The sequence below is a fragment of the Mustela nigripes genome, chromosome 3 (genome assembly GCF_022355385.1).
Source record: "Mustela nigripes isolate SB6536 chromosome 3, MUSNIG.SB6536, whole genome shotgun sequence".
NCBI classification, from domain to species: Eukaryota; Metazoa; Chordata; class Mammalia; order Carnivora; family Mustelidae; genus Mustela; species Mustela nigripes.
In genome coordinates this window covers 89135132-89157832 of record NC_081559.1, presented here as the reverse complement: position 1 = coordinate 89157832, position 22701 = coordinate 89135132, and the positions used below count along the sequence as shown (strand labels likewise).

Sequence of the window (22701 nt, the reverse complement as noted above, 5' to 3'; positions counted from 1 at the left end):
TTTCATCACACGGAATATTAAAGAGACGTGTACTGAAGGATCAAGATTCAATAAAATATAAATGTTTTACTCTCTTCAAGGACGTTCTTTAAGTGAAACTGGTTTTTGTTTTTATTTATTTACTTTTTTTCCCCAGCTGTTAAGCGTCAGTGAAAAATACAATTACTACTAGGATGGTCTGGTGCCATTGTCTTGATTACTACTCAGTTGCCAGCAATTTAGTCACCACTGCTTTTACATCATTAATGAGAATGTCAATACCATGGAAAAGGTAATTATCTAGTATTATCATAAAAATAACTCTTAGACTCTGTGACCACGTAACGGGGAACTCCAGGAAACCAAAGTTGAAGACCACAGGTCTAGAATTATCCTTCTTCCTCCTCTCCTCCCCTATCTAGCCCAATCAATTAATAGATTTCTATTGAGCTTTACGTTTCCTCAACTCAGGTCAGTGGCATCTTGCACCCTGCCCCAAAGAGATTATTTTTGTTCTCTAGTCCTCTAGTATCTTGTAGATTCTACTGATTTTCAAATGTTTGTTTACTTGTAGTTGCTTCTGAAACTATAGCTTCTAAAGGCCTATGGACGCATATTCAACTTTCTATCAAAAAATTTGGAGCACAGAAAATGAATTAATAAATTAATATATTGTGGGTATAGTGTAAGCAACTCCAAATCTAAATTGTGTCAGCCTAGAAAAACTGGAGGACCAAAGTGTTATAATCTAAACTTCATAGATTTAAACTGAATCAATAAAAGTCAAATATATCTGAAGTCTATGATCAGTACAGTTACAGTTGCATTGTTTCTCTCTCTGTCTCTCGCACACACACACACACACACACACACACAAACATACACACACAAGCACATGCACACACACAGACACACACACAAGCACATGCACACACATACACAGACACACACACACACACACACACAAGCACATGCACACACACACACACACACACAGACACACACACAAGCCAAAATGGCATGTTGGCATGTTCTGGAATTTACAAATTGGTATGAAAAATATCAATAAGTATGGTAACTTTACTTAGAGAACAAAGAAATGAAAATGTATATTTGTACAAGTATATGATTGAACTAATTTGGAAAATCTGAATAGGCAAATACTGGCCTAGCAGAATGGCAGGCATAGCATGGATTGCCAATATGAAATAAAAAGTTTGAAAATATTAATATGTATATTTATATGAGGAAACATACACTAGATGCTGGAACGTACTGGTTATCAGGTATATTAATGTAAGTTGATATTTTCGATAAATTAGACAGTCGTAGCTGAAAAATAATGAAATTATTATTGTAAAAAATATGGGACAATACAACTTTTACACACAGTTGATGAACTATAAACTGATATGGTCTTTTTGGACAGAAATTTGTGAAACTATAAAAAATAAAATAAACACCAACTGACTTTGCTATTATATTTCTAGGATTCTGTCCTAAAGAAATACTCACATAATATGAATAAAGATATCTAGATGCACAAATGTTCATTGTGACATTGTAGGTAATGATGAAATACCAGAAACAAATGTTTATCAGAAGAAAATAATCAAATAGTTTATCTTTAGTACACAATAGGCATAGGCTTTCTAAAGAATGAGATAGAATTTTATATACTGAAAAAAATGGTTTTCAAGATATTTGATAGTTTAAAAAAAGCAGCTGAATAATGCATATAGGATCATTCAGTTTTGTAGTTACAAATTACATACACACACATGAAAAAAATTCTGAAGGCATGACAGCTATGAGCTGTGGATGAGTATATGGAATTGGTATTGCAATGATGAGTGAGAAATTTCATTTTTAAATCCATATTACTTGAATACTTTACAATTAATTTAATAAACTAATTTGCGATTTAAAAAGTAATGAAAAGGACTGACCTCAAGTATCGTGAAATTGGAAATGTGGGGGATATATGGAAATCACATAGAAAGAAAAGAGATAGGTTGTATGAGGAATATATTGAAAGTTCAAGATTAGAAACTAATAATCAAAATATACATACAGGACATGCTAAGAGTAAATTGATTTTTTGACTTTGGCGGATCAGATAATATAGGTGCATTATTCTTGAACATAAACGCAAAAAAATGTAATTGCTACATGCAATTACCACTCTAATTTCTCTGCTAATACAAGTGATACTCATTTCACCAAATTATTTTTAAAAATTATTGTACTTACTTTCCACGATTACTTGTCTGTCTTCCCAGTTATCTTTAATAAGCTGTATATTTCCAAAGTGTGCATCACTGTAAAAGATTCGGTTGGTACCTTTTCTTCTTTGATTGTAGTCAAAAGCCAAAGCTATGACATTCTTGAAATAATGTGGATTCTCATATGGCCTTATTGGTGAATTTAAATTGGTTTCATCAGAAAGATGTATACTTTTTAATATTGTTCTCCCTGAATACAGCAAATAGCCTTCATGCCTTAGGCAAGTAACTCCATCCTCTGCCAAATATCCATGGGCACAAGTGCAAGTTCTCCGAGAATTTCCTCTATAAAGACAGAGTTGCTGACATCCACCATTGTCTTTGGCACAAATATTGGTCCCTAAAGAGGAAAAAAATATACATATGTACACAAACATATATTTGTGTTTTTCTTTTGTTTTTCAAGTTATTTTTTCTTACAGAAATATTTAAAAAATAATGTTGGTCTGTCTTTTTATTTTTTTTTAAAGATTTTATTTATTTATTTGACAGAGAGAGGAGATCACAAGTAGGCAGAGAGATGGGTGGAAGCAGGCACCCTGCTGAACAGAAGCCTGATGTGGGGTTTGGACCCAGGACCCTGAGATCATGACCTGAGCTGAAGGCAGAGGCTTAATTCACTGAGCCACCCAGGTGCCCCTGTCTTTTTATTCTTAATACTGGTGAATGAAAAATAATCAAGTACTCTAAAGTACTGATTTTTTTTTATACCAGTTTAAAATCGTGGATTTCTTATTTCAAAGATCACATTCTTCTGCTCCAAACACCATCCAAATAAAAGCATTAAAATTTTCCCTCAATCAGCCAGTTAAGTGTATAAGTCTTTTTTGAAACTTGATGCTGAATTGCAATAGGTTCTATGTATTATAATCTTTAGCACAAGTAGCAATTCTTTCAAAACATGAACTGAATTCACCAACAAAGTGTGCACTGCTTTAAAATCTTGCCTCTGAAATACGAAAGCTATCAAAGAAATTTACAACTGCAATGCACCTAACCTTCTAAGTATACTAAGCATAAGTTTTTGCTTCAGTTTGGAGGGAAGATGTAATATATTAAGATTTCTCCATCAGGCTAATTTTCCTCCATGAATCCATCATCAGTTCTAAAATTATCACACCTATCTTTGATGTCAAGAAAATTAATTATAATTATTTCGATGGACATTAAAATTGATATTTAATGGCATAAAATAGGCACTTAATTTGACTGAGGTAAATTTTTAAAAAATCCAAACCATCATCATAACAGTTTCAAAATACACATTTTAAAGAAGTGATGACTTCAGAAATATTTCACACCCACAGTAAACTTCTGAAGCTATAATCACTTTATATATCAAAATATAACCCCAAACACATATTTTTGTCTGCTTTTTATTCTATAGTATCCTAATTATGCAATGCATTTTTTGTTCAGTAGATAGATATAGAAATAGATATAGATACTTTATATTACTTAGCCCAAACCTATAATGAAGACATTCCAGGTATATAACACTTCCATATACATACACTGCCCTAGGCAAACATATCTATGTATGAACTATTATATATTCATCTCATTAGGGTACTGTATGATTTTTGTAGGAAATTAGATGTAAAAAATAGAGTTTTGAGGTTTTTTTGATTCAGATAAGAATCCCTAACTTAAGTTTGATAAATGTCGAAAAAATAGGAGGGGGATGACATAAGATGTATTCATTATATAAGAATGCTGACCTTTCTCTCTTACTCGATTAAAGATTTTAACCTCCTTCAGGTTGACTCCAAGGCCTGTTCTCATGGTTATGGTTTCTGTGGCATCATTCTTGTGGCCTCTTCTGATGGACCCATTGGCATGTGCTCTGACAAGAAGTTGAACATACATGATCAACAATCTTTAAGTAATTCACATCAAGTCAATTGTTTAAACTGAAGATAACAGATGGCCAAGCAGAAGGGGGAAAAAAAAAAAAAAAAAACAAGTTTAGTCTGTGACATTGAAATACTTGAGCCAGGAAAAGCGAGAGTGCCTGACTTTCTGTGGAAATAACATGGCTTTGTGAGATCCGTTTTATGACCTTGCTAAGGAATGGCTAATCCTACAAGGGTAAAGCAACTGGCACTGAAATAACATTTTGAGACTCAAATACTTATGAAAAAATAAATTACCTGTCAGACCAGTAGATGTAAGCCCCAAAGACTGCAACTGAAAACATATCCACATTGCTCCCTGACAGCACCATCTCACGATTCCCTCCAGTCTCAAGGTCGATTCTTTCTATTTTGTCTGTACGAGCATCACACCAGTACAATTTGTTTTCCTAAAGATCGATTGAAAAGTAATATTAGAAGCAGTTGGGGATTAAATGATTTATTAAAAAGCAAGGGAATAGTAAGAATGGATTAATGCAAGTTGGCAGTTAATGCGCTTTAAATACTTAAGAAATCCAACACACCTCATAGTCAATGGAGATACCATTTGGCCATGCTATTCCCATGCTTACAAGGATAACCTTCTCTGAACCATCTAAGCGAGCCTTTCCAATGCAAGGCATCTGTCCCCATTCAGTCCAGAACAAGAATCTGAAATGAAATTGTTGATTTATAGTAATATGCAAATAGACACAAAACACAATTATTAATAATAAAGCAGTAACATCAATACAAAAGTAATACATTTTAGAAATCAATACACTCATGTGTTTCTGTTTATAAAAATAATTTTTATTGTAAATAATATTTAATTATTCATAGAAATCACAAGGATGGATTAAAATCCCTCCAGAATACTTTGCAAATTCAACTCCTTGTCTGAAATGATCTTCTCCAACCTGTTTGACTAATTTGCTCTTGTTCCTATTTCAAACATCATTTCCCTCAAAAATTCTTCTGTGTTCTGATTACTGTACCATACATTCTGCATGGACTAGAGTGGCAAATTTACTCTGTTACATTTCTTCTATTTCTGTACAGCGTTATTTTTTATTAATGTCTTTTGTCTCCACTGGACAATAAGTTCAAGGAAGTCAGTGATTTTTTTCTCCTTTTCATGTGCTAGGACACTTACAGCACTAGAAAATTAGAAAATTTTAAAATAAAAATTAGTTATAGATAAATATTTGATTTATTAATGCATACATAAAAGCACTATAATTTTAATTCTATCTAATTACATTGCTAAATCTAACTATTCTAATTTGAAGTTTGTAAGTTATCCTGTGAAGCAATCATAAAGTGCGTATTCATACAAAAGTAGACATTCCTATTTTAGTAATCTCATAAAGCAAAATGGAATATGGAAGAAAATGAAATACAAAAAGAAAATCCAGAGCATGCTGAAATAAAACACAACCAAAAAACTAAATGTAGAAAAATAGAAGGCATGTTATCTGTGCTTTTTTCACTCATTCACTCAACATATATAATATTTATATTACAAACATATTATAATGCAAAATATATGCTTTCAGGATCCACTCTTCTGAAGCTGTGCCCACTGAAGTTTTTAGCCAACCATCAGAAAATGACAATTAGACTTTAGAAAAATATGGCAATCATTGATTCATTCAGGCAAAATTGGATAATATTCTGTGCATATTAGAATACATATATGTGTGATCATACATGAGAAAATGAGATTGGATAAAGAAAAATCAAAGATGTACATTCATATTTAGTATCCACTTAATGAACTTACTATTCATCCATAAAAAAGATAAACTATATAAAAATATATGTATTCCCTTTATGCATATTTTTTTGATTTATTTTAAAAGTTGATTTTTTTTCCTGAAAATGCTATATAAAATAAATGTGTTGGACTTTTACAACCAGATGAAAAAGAGGTGTAGCTAGAATTCCAAGTATATTAGTCCTGAAGAAGCTTTCATTCATATTCACAAGCTCTATAAATCATAAAGGGAAATCTGTAGCAAGAAATCCAACTAATATTTTATTGGTTAGATCTATGCTGAAACAGGCATGAAAAAAAATCTACACTTGCATTAAAGTTAATAATTTTTTTAAACTTTAATGGGGATTCTCATTATATTAAAAAAAATAAATTAGATTACTGAGAGGCCAAATTTGTTGCCCCATTTAATGTTTTAAAAGAAAATTTTCAGCACTAATAATGCTCCTAAAATGACTAGTCAGTCACGGTGTTAAAATGGCGGAGGATGTGACACTGGGAAGAAGGTACTGTGGGAACCAGCACAGACAGTCAGATTCATGTCATGTACTTTAACATATTTCAGAGTTCAAGTATGAAAGGAAATATGTACAATATACATTTTATTTAATAATATCTGCTTCCAAATGCACTAAGTGAATAATAAAAAATATTACTTCGAGTGAGCAGGGCAAATTAGCCATTTAATAATATTTAAGCTCTAATGCTCACAGGTATGGAAACTGTGGCTCTGGAAGTTAATGATCTACAATCTCATAGATGACAAGGAAGGGTTCAAGCCAGGAATTTCACTCAGGCTTTATGAACCTAGGCCTATGGTGTATTCTCTATGTTGTCTCGATAAGTATAAATATAATACAATGATATAATAATCTTATATCAAATGCTATTTTTCCCTAGGTATAAGGAATAGAACAAAGATCCTCATACTTAAAAACACAAAACAAGCCATGATAAAAGGTCTTAGTATTGAGAAACAAGTCTCTCTTGTTCTTTTTTCTCAAGTAGTTCCTATTTATTTTAAATCTGTAATACTTCCATGCAGGAGTCTTGATGAATGATTATAAACTTAAGAATTAAAACTATCCAAAATAAAATTGTCTTAAGTACAGATTTTACTCAAATTTCCCATAGCAATTTGATAAATCATCATTATATATGAAGCCAGATCTGACTACGGGAATCACTTTTATGGCTAAATAATTTATCAACTTAATAAAACTAAAGGATTCTATACCTACTAAAATTAAGCAACACTTTATGAGTGTTAGGAAAGGAGTAATTTATTTGCTCCTTAAACTGAAATTTAAAAATAAGGAATCGAATAGAATTAGCACCTTGAGAACCTTCAGGGATTATAACTAAATGTAGAAAAAGAACACTAAGCTTATAAAACTGCAGGGAGAAAATTATAACTAATTTAAGATAGTAATTTACATAGATGTACTTGAGATAACTTTAATGAACATAGATTTTGGTATCTAAATGTGATTTTTCACAAAGGAAAGAAATTAAAATCTCTGTCACTGGTTTTGAAACCCCATGGAAATTAAGATCCAGTGACAGCATTACAGACTGATTTTGTTCCCATTTGAGTTCAAAATTTGCCACAGTGAATTGTTTGTTGAGGTATATGATATAGTGAAGGAAATTGCTTTTAGAGAATTAGCTTGGTTAATCTAGCACTAAAAATACTTCTCAAGGTTATTCCAGACCTAGAAATGTTCAGAATTGTCTAAATCAAATGCTGTGTTGTATAATTGAAGTTTCTCTGGATAATAATTTGTCCTAGTAATATGGGAATTTACTATTCCCATATTCCCATATTATTCCCTAGTAATATGGGAATTTACAGAGGCTTGCAGTTATATAATTTACAATCACAAAATCAAAAATGGGACATTCCAAAATTGGTTTGAAAGGATTATAAGAATAATGTCAGAAATCATCATAACACAAATATCCACATTGTCTTAATAAGACACTGAAGTTTTTGGCAGGAAAATGTGCAATGAATACACATTATGTTCCAATATTAATGCCCAATTAATTATTGATATTTGAATAGCAGGTAAAATATTCCACTTGGTAGCACCGAAAATCCTAAAGTCCCCAAAAGTTTATTGAATGCATCTTATGACCATTGTACCAATAATCAGAATTACCTTACATACAGGTACACTTAGAAAGGAAAACAAATCTTTTTTTCCTCTCAAAATTAGTTAAAGCTCAAAAATATAGAAAATATTACAAATGCCCTTGTATAATTACAAATAAATTTTTTTTTCGAAAAAAAAAGCTAACATAAAGCTTTGGCTTTGGTAGGGAAGGGTAAAAAGTGTGAGATAGAAAGAAAAGAATGAATAAGGCCAAATTATGATAAAAAGAACAGGATTAAATGTGATGCTTTTAGACATAAGAAAATAGTGAAAAGCAACTAATTCGAATCAATCCTTTTTTTGAATTTAAGATTCTCTTTTTAACTGCTAAACGATTTCCTTTGAAACAGATCTGGGTTTCAATTTTTACAATACCCTCCCACTTCTTTCTATTCCTATGCCCTTATGAGATAGCATGATTATATACTTTATCAGATATGCTAAGGAAAGATGAGATAAAACCAAAAATTTCCATGCTGGCACACAAATGAAGATCATGTAATTCTTTTATAGGTAGATGCCTTGATTGAGAATCAAGAATGTTCCTGTTGGGACATCTGGGTGGCGCAGTGGGTTAAGCCTCTCTGCCTTCGCCTCAGCTCATGATCTCAGGCTCCTAGGACCAAGCCCATATCGGGCTCTCTGCTCCGCAAGGTGTCTGCTTCCCCCTCTCTCTGCCTGCCTCTCTGACCACTAGTGATCTCTTTCTGTATCAAATAAATAAATAAAATCTTAAATATATATATATATATTATTGTTCCCTCTGCCATACTGGGAAGTCAACATTATGTTACTTTATCAGCAAAAAGTACCTAAAAACAAAAAGAAACAAAACAAAAACCCTACAAATTAACAATAGCAGCTAGCCTTTATGAGAGCATGAGTTTTATCTGACAAAAACCTGCTTGCAATTTTCCATGCCTTAGCAGTTTCATTAAAATAACTTAAAACTCATACTAATCAAATGCTTTGTAGGCCAACATGTCAATGTCTCCATCTTTAGGGTACGTGCAAATAATATAAAGCTCTGAATACATTTCGTGAGTACATGAATTGACATCCTTCATCCCCTGTGAGGAAACGGTGTAAAGTAGAACCTTCTCTATTCCTGGGAGGGCTTCTTCACATTTCCTTGTTCTTCATTTAATGTGCAATTTTGTTTTGAGAAAGCATTCCATGCCAATCCCAAATCACTTTTCAAGTGTCCTGAATGTGTTACTATTGCTTAGAGGTTACTCTAATATAAAAAGAACTCAGGCACAGATAGCAGAACACGCGCTAAAAGGAAGAGTCTAGAGAGAGTATAACCTTGAACACTACTCTTTTTTTTTTTTTTTTTTTTTTTTTGGTCTGTAGTTTGGTGGATGATTCTCAAATGTATTCTTTTAATGCAGTCATGCACTCACATAACAAATATCAAGTAGGTACTTATTATGTGCTGGCGGCTGATGATACCACATTTAGTGCCTTAGCAACCCTCATGAAACCCACTGATTAACGGTAGAGGCAAAAGGGTAAATAAAGAATTATCTTAAAAAAATGCCAGTAGAAACACTTGAAACTTTAAGTATTTAATTTAATTTGATTTAAATATTTAAGCTTTAAGTCTCAAAGTCATACAAGTACAGGCTTCAACTCTGAAAATGTACAGTGGTGAGAGAAGTTGTCATTTCCATAAACAATTCAGAAATGAACTTTTCTTTTGAACCAAAATAAAAATCTAGGCCATTTGGGTTGTTCTCTTTTTCTGTTAAAAGTTAAAATAATATTTATCATTTATTCTACAGGTTTTGCTCTGGTTTCTGTTATTCTTACATTTTACATCAGATTCCTTCTTGATTCCTTACTTCACAATATTGAGTGAAACAATTATTATGTGTATGCCCAGCCAATACTGGAGAAGTATCAATAATACTTCACAAAGAAAAATATATTTGGCATCTGTAATGCGATAGCATATTATGTTTATAGCTTGTATTATATTTAGTTCCTTAATTAATTAATTTATACCTACCTCATTGTACATATTCTCATTTTAATAAATATGCACATATACATATATGATATTACTTTGCTATTTACATGTTTCACAAGTTTTTCCTGAGTAAAAGGTCATATTTTATTCATTTTTGGTATCCCAAATATATTATATTTAATGTGTCCCTAAAATATATATATTTTCCTATGAAATATTTAATACCTAGATTCTTAGAGCCTAGACTTACAGTATTCATAAGCTGATTTAGATTTCTTAAAATATTATACAGAAATCTACAATTTGTTTTATGACCTCTAACTTGTCTCAAATACATGAGTCTATCCAACCTACCCTGGATAGTCCACATCGAAAGATACTGAGACAATTTCCATAGGTGCATAGAGAAACAAATCTTTCAAATTTCTCTTTTACCCTTTAACCACAGTTTTATTGGTCAGCCTTTAAAAAATCAGTGTAAGTTCATACGTTTATGTGTGGCTGTTTCTGGTTTCTATTCAACATGACTTTGGTGTTCTGAACCAGAAGCTCCCTCCTGTAGTGGGAATTGGCATGAACTCACTGGCCTCTCTTTCTCCTCCATCAGCCACTGAGTTAAAGAGATAGCCCAAAGCATCTTTATTACTTCCAGTCCTCCTTTCCTGCTTTTAGCAGGGAGGATAAGATCTAAGATTCATGTTTAGAGGTTAAGGAGTGAAGGTGAAGCATAAAGTAAAAGGTCAGGTGAGCAAAACCTAACTAGCTTTAAAACAGGGTGTTAGCAGAATTTTTGAGGAAATTTCTAGTGAAAAATAGTGTGATGCTTTTCTTCCATTTGTTATAATTTCTTTATATGCTTTTCTTAGAGACCTATAGAGGTAGCTGCCTATAATTTGGGGGATGTTCTGAGTTATTTGATCATCGTGGCATCTTAATATTACATACTAACAGCCTGATTCCACCATTATTTCCACTGCAAACCAAATTTAAATCGACTTGTTTTTTATATATGTCATCTTGCCTTGAGATGAACGCATACTTTAGGATATAGTGTTAAGCTATGCTGTACTCTTGCTATCTCAAAATGAGCTAAACTATCATTCAAGATCTTTTGTATATCGTTAAGCATATTCTAACAGCATATATACATATATATATATATATATAAAATCAAAGACCACTTGACAATATGTAGTTGTCAAACACTAAAATCCTATATTAAGTTGAATCCTATGAAAAGAAACACTTTTCAGCAAATTATTTATGATCATAAATATCTAAAGCTAGATTAACAAAACAATGCATAGTCCAGTTTAAAAAAAATTAGTATTTGTGCTTCACTTAGAGATAATACACTATGGAAAATTAACCAACTTTTTTGGTATTATACAAAGTGACATACTGTGATTCCTACTGTAGGAAGTGAGTTTTTAGCATAAAAAATTATTACATTTCAGTTTTTCTAAAAGGAAGTATTGCCTTACAAAAAGTCAACAGAAGCGAGAAACTAATTTTTCAAGCTGAAGTAAATTCATACATGCTTTGTATTTTGTATTTGGTTATATTTTAAAAGATTTCAAGTCCCCATTGTTCAGAACAGGCTTCGAGACCACCTTTCAAGACCCATTTATATCTTGGATTCAGCTAATTTACTCCATCATTGTTCACCTTTTTCTTTGGCAACATTACCTGACATGTTTTAACTTCAAACATCGAGAATATGAAAATGCTGTACTTTATTCATATGATATGAATTTTGACACCTAGTCTATGTAATATTTCCTGGAAGCCAATGTTCTAATAAACATTTCCTAAAAATCAGCATAGCATTTAAAAAGGTGTATCAATTCTTAACTATAAAAACTGAGAAACATCTATCCATGTGACTTAATTAATTTTTAAGAAATATTCTTAAAAAGAAGTGAGGTATGGAGTAAATATTACTTGAATTATTGCTATATATTTCAAAGATTACTTGTTTTATGGATTAAAATGTAAATTTTGTTTGGGGGGCTTAAAATTAGGAATTCAAAAATATTTAATGAGCTACTCCATCTGAGTCTATGCTGACCTCACAGTTGCGATGGAAAGAAATGGGAAATCTAAGAGAACATCTGGATATAAGAGATGACAGAAGTTAGTGACAGATGAAAAACTACAGAAAACCTAAAGTAAGTTTCAATCTTGTCAGGACAAAAAGACATACAATAGCTAGGCAAAGAAGTCAGTAGATTAAAGGTAGGTGGATATATTAAATTTCTATGACAGTGGGGTGCCTGGGTGGCTTAGTGGGTTAAAGCGTCTGCCTTTGGCTCAGGTCATGATCCCAGGGTCCTGGTATCAAGCCCCACATTGGGCTCTCTGCTCAGCAGGGAGCCTGCTTACCCCCCATCTCTACCTGTGTCTGCCTACTTGTGATCTCTCTGTCAAATAAATAAATAAAATCTTAAAAAAAAAAAAAAGAGCTGGATGCTTAAATTTCTATGACAGTGGACAATCAAAGATTTTCTAAAGAAAAATGGAAATATAAGTGAAGGAATGAAAATAAGACTTTGGATGCAATGCTTTGAATGATGTAAAAAAACATGAACATATGTTTTGAAGGGTAAATATAACAAGAAAGGGAATGGCATATAAAGACATACACGAGAAGAGAGATGTGTTGAGGAGGTACATGGAGGGGGTGAGAGAGAGCAAGAGAACTCGGAGTTAGAGAAGGTAATAGAGAAAATAAATTCTTGAGTGGGTAACATTGAAAAAATATGTCAAAGAGAAGGCAAATGGTGTGAAATCTAGAAAAAATATGAATTTGGCTATGGATAAATTTTAACAATTCTGGAAGGAACAGAAGTTGAGAACTTCTCTAAGAAGTTGAGAAGTAAACATGCAGGGAGAAATAAGATACTGTTTTTTTTTTCTTTTTTGTTTGTTTGTTTCAAATGAGAGAGATCTGATCTTATTTGAAAGAGAAAGGCTTCATCAAAAGGAATGAATTAAGGATGACAGCAGAGTCATTGCATGAGATACCTGAGAAAATTAAAGTAGAGAAGATTTAAATAAGAAAGAAAACTTTCTCTGAGGTTATACTCACTTATTTTAAAACATTCACAGCATACATTCACACATCCTGCTTTCTCATACCACGTCATCACCATCACAACTGACCACTGAATTTATTTAATTGCTTTACTACTCACTGAAAACTTGGCCATCTTCTCCCTCCACTGTGGACATTCTTAGGGACTTCACATGACTCATGTTGATGATCTTGTGAATATCTCAGCTCACGTTCACCTCATCTGTTCCAGGGACCTATATCCCTCCTTTACCCCTACCTTACATAAGCAAGGCCACACACTCATCTTAATTACCACATGGGACTGCTCTATTTCCAATTTTACCAATTCTGAAATCATTTCTTAATTTATAGAGTTGTCTTAGTCATTTGTGTCCTTACTCCTTACTCTCTGACTTTAATATACTGTTTTAGGTTTCCATGATTCCGTGACTAACTTCTAGACCTCAGCTCCTGACCGGCAACTCATGGTTATTCCATTACAATCCATCTTTGAATCTGTCACGACCAGTTCCCTTTCTCTCTCTCTCTCTCTCTCTCTCTCTCGTGTGTGTGTGTGTGTGTGTGTGTGTGTGTGTGTGTGTTATTTTTGTTTTGTTTTGTTTTGTTTTTTTGTTTTTTGTTTTTTGTTTTTTGCTACTGCTAAGGTGCTATTTCTACTCTAGGTCATAGAAACATACTAATTAGATCCTAGAAATCTATCCCAGTTGGATTCATGTTACTTTAAGTTCTTTTATTCATATTCTAGTCACCACAATAGTTTTAACAAAACTTATTTATCCATTTAAAGCTGCTACCCTTACTCTTATGGCTATCACCTACAAGCCTGAGTTTCTTCAATTTCACTAATTTTAATTGCTAAAATATATTTTATTGTTCCATCCTATCTCTTCACTCCATCTCCAAAATTAGAGCGAGGAAGAGAAATTTCCCTAATTCAAAGCTTTCACTTAAATTTACCTCATTTAATCCTTTCAATAATCAAAAAAGGGCATAGGCATTTAAGATCAAGATATTTCAGAAGACCTCAAAGGTAGAAGACATCCAACTTGGGGTTCCAAACTCTGCTGGTGCTCCACCTAGACACCCTCAGACTTATTTCCTCTTTCTATATTCACCAGCCCCAGCTTCTGTGTCCTTTGTCTCTAACAGTTCCCACAGGCACTTTTCTTGAGAGAACAGGAACTAGCAACTCTTCTTTCACAAGCAATTCTGAGAGCTTGAAATCTTGGGGATATAGGTCGCCCAAGGGTTGTCCTCATTCAATGAATGTTTGGGTGGGAGTTTGAAAGCCAAATTCCCTTGCTCTCAAGTGAGGTTTATACTCCAGAGCTCCCCAAGTAATCAGTGGAGACCTGGACCTTGCTCACAGCTGACCTTTTGTTTGGCCTCTTCCCTTTTCCTATCCTGATTCTCTCCCATTTCCTGAACTGAATTCTCATTCCAGGATCTTCTAGGATACCTGATGTAAGACACAAATTTTGTCCATTTTGCTTTCTGGTCCTCTATTCTCCCTGCCCCACTCTATTGCTTCTTTGTTGTCCGTGTTCTTCCTACACTGCCTGAATTTGCCTTTCCACCAGTTTCTTCCCCTCTGTCTATGAACATGTGGAGAACCCCCGACTCCTACACAGAGGAAAACTTTCTCCATACCCTACTATCTTCTCAACATTTCTATTGTTCCCTCTTTCCCTTCATTGCTCAAATTTCTGTCACTGTAGATGAAATATGCTAGTTCTACATTCTAATTATGCTTCATTTATTCATTCTTTATATTTGGCTTCTGTCCTTACCACTTTCCTGAAATTAATAAAAATTAACAATATCATACTGATCACCAACTTCATGTTCCGTCCTTTGCTTTAATCTCTCCTCAGCTCTTTACTGCTGGCACCCTCTTCTCCCTGGAACTGTCTCACCCTTGACTTCTATGATAAAGTAATCTTCTGAGGGCTTGAAATGTCCACTTTTCTTTCTCTTTGGCCTTATTGTTGATTTTCTTTTTCCTCTCTCTTAATTATTTCATCCCCTAACTATAAACATTCTTCATTTTTGTCCTTAGACTTCTTTTTTTCTGTACTCTTTTTTGGTGATCTCATTCACTACCATAGTTTATTGCAGAGTCTGAACCATTGGCATAAACCAAAGTGACTTTATATTTATCCAACTCTTGATTCCATATACTCTACTGAATATCTTTTTTCCAGAAGAATCCAGGACGTCCAATCCAGACAATTTCAGTTAAAAGAAAAAAAATAATGTTAAAATTATTGTTTTCAGTCATAAAAGACTGGATCTTTCTGAATCCAAACTTATTATTTCATAAGTATTTTAAAATGTTTCCCTCTCTGCAGCTTTGATCAAACTCCTGCTGGCCTAAGGACTTAGAGTGAGAAAGTGACCTTTTCTTTTCTTTTCTTCTCTTCTCCTTTCTTTTTTTTTTTTTCTTTTCTTTCCCCTTCCCTTCCCTTTCCTTCCTTTTTTTTTCCTTTTCTTTTCACTTACTGAACTTTTCTATTTATTTTAGTCTCCCCTTTACATATTTGCCTGTAGCTGTCTCCATTACTTGGCTTGAGGGTAAAGAAAGAACCCCCTCCCCCATAAGAATCTGACTAGGATAGTAACTATTTCTAAGAATTTCCTAATTTAAACAATGCTACAATTTCAATAAACTCTCATTACACTTCTAACCATTGCTTATGTGGAGGCTTTGGGGCCAGAAAGAAGGTTTAGAAGAGAGTCTAGGATCATTTTAATATCCACTTAGGAAAGTAGAGAAGGTGTTTGTGGTAATTTCTTTAATATGTGGAGAATGCTATTGTCTATTTTATGGCTCCAAGTTATCCCAGCTACCTATAGGCTCTTCTCTATGTGGCTATACTCTTGCCAATGGCCTTTGCTTTGCCACTACCAATGCTTTGATTATTTTATTTCTTCTTCATATGATATATTTCCTCCCCATCTCAGAGACCTCTCTCCTTCAAGTCTTCTCTATAAAACCTTGACTAAGCATCACCATTGTTGCTACTACCCTCACTGTGATCACCTACTCTGATTATACACAATCTCTTTTTTCTTAAAACTAAGTGTAACTTTACAAAGATCTTACAGAAATTAGGTTAACATGAGATTTAGGCTTGAGTCATACTGATCTAAGCTTTTTAAACCTGAAAATGAATCTCACGTTACAATCTGAGACTATTATTTTAACTGAAACTGTTAAAACAGAAAACTCATTGTGAACAGAAGCAGCATCTGATTTTTATACTATCATACTTTACAGTGCCTACCAGTGTCTTTCACACTATAAGTAGTCCTATTTTGTCAAGATATACTGAACTGAAACCTGAAGAAGAGATGGAGATGCCTGACATGACCTTGCACCCAGCGTGCTGCACTCTAAATTTTTTTTTAATAAACTGGTAGAAATCAGAGTATATGTGGGTCCTTTTGCCTGATGTTCTCAATCATCTTAGAGAGAAGTAGGTATGTTTTTCTACTAATGGCTGTGGAGTTATAAAAATATACTTAAAGAGAAGAAGACGTGGAACAACAACTTGAGTTCCTACACTATGTTTCAACAATAAATAAATAAATAAGAAAACTACAGATTGACAAGCAGCAGCAGCAAGAGGCCTGCTAAATTGAACTACATGAATCTATAATAGGCCAGGCACAAGACACCCTCGATCATACAAATGAAGTGTTGGGCTTATTATAAATACAGGGGGGAGAAATTCTTTATTAGAAACAAACTCATTTCCTATGTATCTCTGGGATTTTATAACATTCAAATTATATTTGTTCCTACCATTAGAATAATTACCCACAATAGAGCAATCGATCAAATTTTCTCTACTGAGGCTATAATGATTTATTGCTTGATTATAAATTATAATTTAGAAAGATATTTTTAAAGTACAATCACATTGCCAAAAGTATATTTTTATTTTTAAGTTTATGAGTGTGATATGCACATATTCAATTGAGTCACGTGTTACAGTCTTGGAATTAAACAGAAGCACATCCTTCCTTCACAGTCTTAAGATGTAATGGTATATACTTGGTTGTAGGTAAGGGCCTCTACAGGGGAACAGGAAATCAAACTCAAGTCAAAATTATTTTACAAGCTTCTCCTAATTTTTTTCCAGCATTTTCTCATTATGGATTATCTCTTTTTTCACTTATACTTCTGATTTTTAAATTTTCATTACAGTTTTATCCTGAAACTGTTAAAATTGTTTCCTTGTATTTTGATATTTTTGGTTATTAATTTTTGTAATGTTTTCCAATATATATGTATATGTGTGATACGTTACACACACATGCATATGCATACATTGTAGCATGACTTTTGAGTTTAGAAAAACTACTCTCCCACATATCAATTTGAAAGGAGAGTAATATTTAAAATAGCTGAATCAGTTTCCTTATCTGTTAAATAGAGGAAATAATACTACTTTGGGTTTGTTGTGAGCCTTTAAATATGCTGAAAGGGTAACAGAATTCCTGCTATATTAGATATAGGGTATATGAGAGAGACATCAAAGATCATACCAAGTGTTTTGACCTAAGCAACTGAAGTAATAGGACAGGCATCAACTAATGGAGGACTCATAATTATAGAGAAAGAGTCAGTTCTGTTTTGAACTTGTTAAGGTTAAGATTTCTGGTGGATCTTCTTTGGTTATCTATTGCTTCTAGCAAACCCCTCCAAATTTAAAGGCTTAAAACAACAGTAACTTACTTACTTCTGCATTTGCAATTTGATAAGAGCTCAGTAGGAACCATTCATTCCTTCTTCACATCGACTGTGGTGCCACCAAGGTGGAGGTGACATAGAAGCTAGGGACTGGAATCATTTAGATCCACTCACTCAACATATCTAGCAATTGGTACTGGCTCTTAGCTCAGACCTTAGCTAGGGTTGTTAGCTGGAACACCTACACTGGCCCCTTCATGGTGTACCTTGGCTTCCTCATAGCAGAGTGGGTGGTTTCTAAGAATGTCCCAAGATAACCATGTAAAAGTTTTCTTTTTTCTTATGATACAGCCTTAGATTTTACACAGTATCACTTCCATAATAGTCAGAGATCCACCCAAATTCAAGCATATGGAAAAGATGCTCACCTCTGTTTGGAAGTGTCAGTATCACATTTTAAGGAGAGCATGTGAAATGGCAGATACTATTGTAATCATTTTGGAAAATAAAGTCTGCCACAGATCTGTTTGAAGAAGTAGTCCATAACATAAAAAAATAGAGTTTAGAGTGAGGTGGGTCTTGCTTTCAACATTTTACAGTCTTTAACATTTAGGTGGGATGAGACTACCAAAGAGAGAATGACACCAAGGACTGAGCCCTGGGGAACGTCAAAATTAAGGTGTCGAAGAGAAAATGAACTAAGAAAGGAGAGCGTGTTGGAATGACTACTAAAATGGAAAAATCAAGAGAATTGGTTTCCTTCTTCCTAATAATGTCTCTTTGAAATTCATTGAAATTCACTTCCTCAAGATCTGTCCTAGTAATAGAAACTGAGTTTGCTGAGAAACTGAGTTTGTTGTACAAATTGTTAGGTATGGGACCTCATGCAAGCCCATGTGATGAGACATAACTTGTTAAGTATGTCAAAATAATATTTTCCGTCTGTCTATTGACTGATTTAAGGACGGGCATGTAATCTATTTCTGATTAAGGGATAACAAAGGAATTGACATAAGGATGTTTTTCTTCCCAAATATGATCCAGCAAGGAAAAGCTGTTTTTATCCTCTTCCTTTTCTTTTTAAGTGTAAACAAACTCCTTGATGATATATCAAGCATGTTGCAACAGTGAGACCAAGACATGAAGTCTAAGACAGAATATAATGTAGTAAAGATAAGAGTTGGAAAAAAAAATAGAAAAACTCCAAAAATTTACACTCAAAATTTTTGCATCCAAGAGCATTCTTAATCAATGCAAGTTTTTAAATTTTTACAACATAATCTTAGCCAGAAATGTGACAAATTGCAGGTGTTATTTCGCTTTCCTATATTAATCTTTTTTGTTCCCTTTTTCACTGTACTAATAAAATGACTTAATTTTATAACATTTGTCAAGAAACTGAAGCAAATGAAGATATTGGCAAAACAACATACAACCTATAACAAATAAGAAAGTTTGTAGACTTTCACAAGAGCCAATTTGATGTTTTACATAGATTGACTTCATTCTAAATCAGCATCATGTTATCTAACACACCATGGTTCACTTGCCCATCCCTCCAAAAAGAAGAGGAGTTCTATTAACGTAAAAACATCCGCCATTTAAAAACCAACAAAAAACTCTGAAGTCAAATCATACTAGCAATGAAAGAAACACAGTGGTGGCAAGTTATATAAAGTTTTATAATAGGACGACTCTGATATCACTGCTTAAAAGAAAAACAGTTACCAGTCTGCATATTATTTTTTACCAGCCACTGTACTAAACACTGGGGATAGAGAAATAAACCAAATGTGCATGACTATTCTCCTCATAGCACAGTGAAGAATGGAGACATCATCCAGTCCAGAGAAAAAAAACAGAGCTACTAAGCAAATAAATATAAGTAAATAAGTAAATATTAGTGCATGGGATTTAGGAAAAAATGAAAGTAATCAAAGTACTAGGTACTTCACAGAATAGAACAATCTAATCTGTTTACAAAGCCAGGGAAGGATAAACAAAATTTAGCAAAGTAAAAATGGGAAGGAAAACACTGCCGATAAAGGAAAGAGGTTGTTCAAAGGGTAGGTATAGAAAAGAACAGGAAGTATCTGAAAATATTTTTAAAACTACGTAGTCCAACAGAGACTGAATGAGATATTACAAAGAGGCAGTAGCAGGAATATGAGCCTGAGTCTTTACATAAGGTCTGATTCAGAAGGATCACAACAGAAATGTCTGGCGGCTCAGTTGGTTGAGCATCTGACTCTACACTGCTGCTCAGTTTCTGATCTCAAGGCCATGAGATTGTGCCCTGCATCCATCCCTAACCCTTGCACCAGAACCTCACATGGCTCTCCTCACTCAGCACAGAGTCTGCTTGTCCCTCTCCCTTTGTTCCTGGCCCACCTGCTCATGCTCTCTCTAAAATAAATAAATAAATAAATAGATAGATAGATAGATAACAAGTAAATAAATAAGATATTAAAAATAAAAGTAAAGAAGGATCACAACAGAAATTTGGGCTTTACACCAAAGTTAATGAGGATCCCTCAAAAGGATTTAAGCAATATTTATATTGAAGGAAAAAATTTGACTGTAACCTTTAATGATGTTAGGAGATGAACTGGGAAATTATTGCAGTGTTGTATGTGTAAGGTAAGAACAGATTTAATTAAAGTGGGAGTTGCAAAGATGGAGAGTAGTAGATTGATAATATTTAGAAAAGAAATATTAATAGAAATGATGGCAGATTAAATTCATTTTAATTTTAGATATGCAAAGTTTGAGCATCTATGAAACATCTGAATGGAAAAATGGAGATGTCAAAAAGGCAGGTAGACATATTTATCTTGAACTCAAGGGAAAAAAATACAAAGCTTGGGATGAATATGTTGTCTTAGCAACTGTAGACTTATAAAAGAAAATTGAGGCTTTAGAAATATTGAAGAATGAGGTTGGATATTAATCACTCATCAAGTAAGTGAATACCCATTTTGTAAACAGTTGTAGGGTAGAACTTTAAATTGAGAATCCAGAAACATGTTGGTATACTTACTTGCATTTACACATACATTAAAGAACTGTGTTATAAATATGACCTCTTCAAATATATTCTAAAATATACATCACAGAGTGAAAATAAACTTTTCGTTTTTTGCTCAGGTAAAATACTGAGTTTCATTTCAAATACTATGAGTAAAAATAAATATTAATATGAACATCTGGATTTTTTAAATGAAACTTAAGAAAACTCACTTAAAACTCAAGATATATGTAAAGCTTAAAATTACCCTTTCTCTGGGTGCACAGCTATAGATCTTGGTTGATCCAGGCCTTGGGAAATAATTACATATCGGAAAGAGCCATTGAGTCTTGCAACTTCAATTAAGTTGAAACCATGATCTGTCCAATATATGTTACCTAGGAGAAACACAGGTGTGTTTACAATATGGTTGTAAGAAAGAAAAATATTTATTATTTATGGCTAAAATTAACTTTCTAAGCATTTGCATAACTATCAAGAAATCATATATTCCTATTTTTTTAATGTGTACATTTCCTAAGCAGAAAGTTGTAAATAAACTAATATGCAAATACTTCCCAATCTCATGCATCTGTAGTTTAAACTATATAATGATACATTTATATGCTAAAAATAAGTTGAAACTTCTCTCACCTAAAGAAGGGATCTATTTTAACTTTCTACTGACTCCAGGCAAAAGAGAACTTCTAACACGTTTGTTTACCTGCCTCACAGTTCCCAGGAGATTTGGGCAAAGTTAACACTACATAATCTTCTTCTGCATATAAACACTTGTCTAAAGACTCAAAAGCATTAGAAAGAATGAAGCCAAGAGCAAAAAGACTATTTATCCCCATGGCTAGAAGTACAAAAAAAAAAAAATTATTGTGAGTTGGAAACAGAATTTTTATGAAGGAGATTGAGATCCTAACAGAATAGGTAGGAAATGAGAATAGAAAAAGCCATGGATTATACCAGCAATCCAGTCAATAGCTATCCCCTCCACTCTTCCCAAGCCATTGGTAATGATATCTTCTTTCCAAGTCTGATCTCTTTTAGCTCGGCTAATTTTATTGAAGCCCATGTCTGTCCAGTAGATGGTATCATTTTCTATGGATAAGACAGAAAGAAAAAAAAAGCAAAAAACATACACATACACTATAAAAGATATCAATGTATATATAAAGATCACATTGTTTTAGTATTTTGGGGGTTATCATCCTGGGTATACTAGGGTATAGATATTCTTCAGGACAATTTACTAACACAAATAGCAAGAAAGATATTAAAGCAACATGAAAGAGCCTAATCAAATGTTTTCTTAAAAGTACTTTTGAAATATATGTGGAAATGACCTATCACATCCTTGATTGTTTTTTCTTCATTTTTCTACTCATTTAAATAAAAAAATACTTATCTCACATTATTTTGCAACCCTGATGTCAAACCATGCTATTTTGGACCACAGTTTTTCCCTTCACACCTATACCTGTGTCTGAGTTCTCTAAATATAAAAAGAATACTACTGGAGGTAATCAACAAAGTTTTAAAGTAGAGAGAGAACAGAAAGAAACATAAGGGCATTTCAACTATATCAAGAGTGTTTTAAGCATAAGGTCATTCAAAATGTATAAAGTCTTAAAAATGCCCTAGCATTCAATTATTCCTTCTGAGGTCCTAGTTTCCCAAATGTCAAGTACAAACCCCTTACATTATTTTTCAAACTCTGATTGTACAAATGGGCTTAAGAATACTTGAAAAATGGCTCTATGCTATCGCAGAGTCTTTAAATAACAGTGCTTTCTGAATATTTGAATGAAAAATGTGTCTAAAGATTCTAAAT

The 22701-nt window shown here is 33.2% G+C and overlaps 1 protein-coding gene across 1 annotated transcript in view; it reads right to left on the bottom strand.

Annotated features, from left to right (window-relative positions):
- LRP1B (LDL receptor related protein 1B) overlaps positions 1-22701 on the bottom strand; it is a 2002169-nt gene that overhangs the window by 483668 nt on the left and 1495800 nt on the right. The window contains exons 37-42 of the mRNA XM_059394361.1: positions 21834-21968; positions 21127-21256; positions 4705-4831; positions 4418-4569; positions 3986-4110; positions 2233-2604 (exon numbers count right to left, since the gene is read on the bottom strand). Coding sequence (XP_059250344.1) covers positions 2233-2604; positions 3986-4110; positions 4418-4569; positions 4705-4831; positions 21127-21256; positions 21834-21968 — 1041 coding nt within the window. The remainder of the gene's footprint in view (positions 1-2232; positions 2605-3985; positions 4111-4417; positions 4570-4704; positions 4832-21126; positions 21257-21833; positions 21969-22701) is intronic.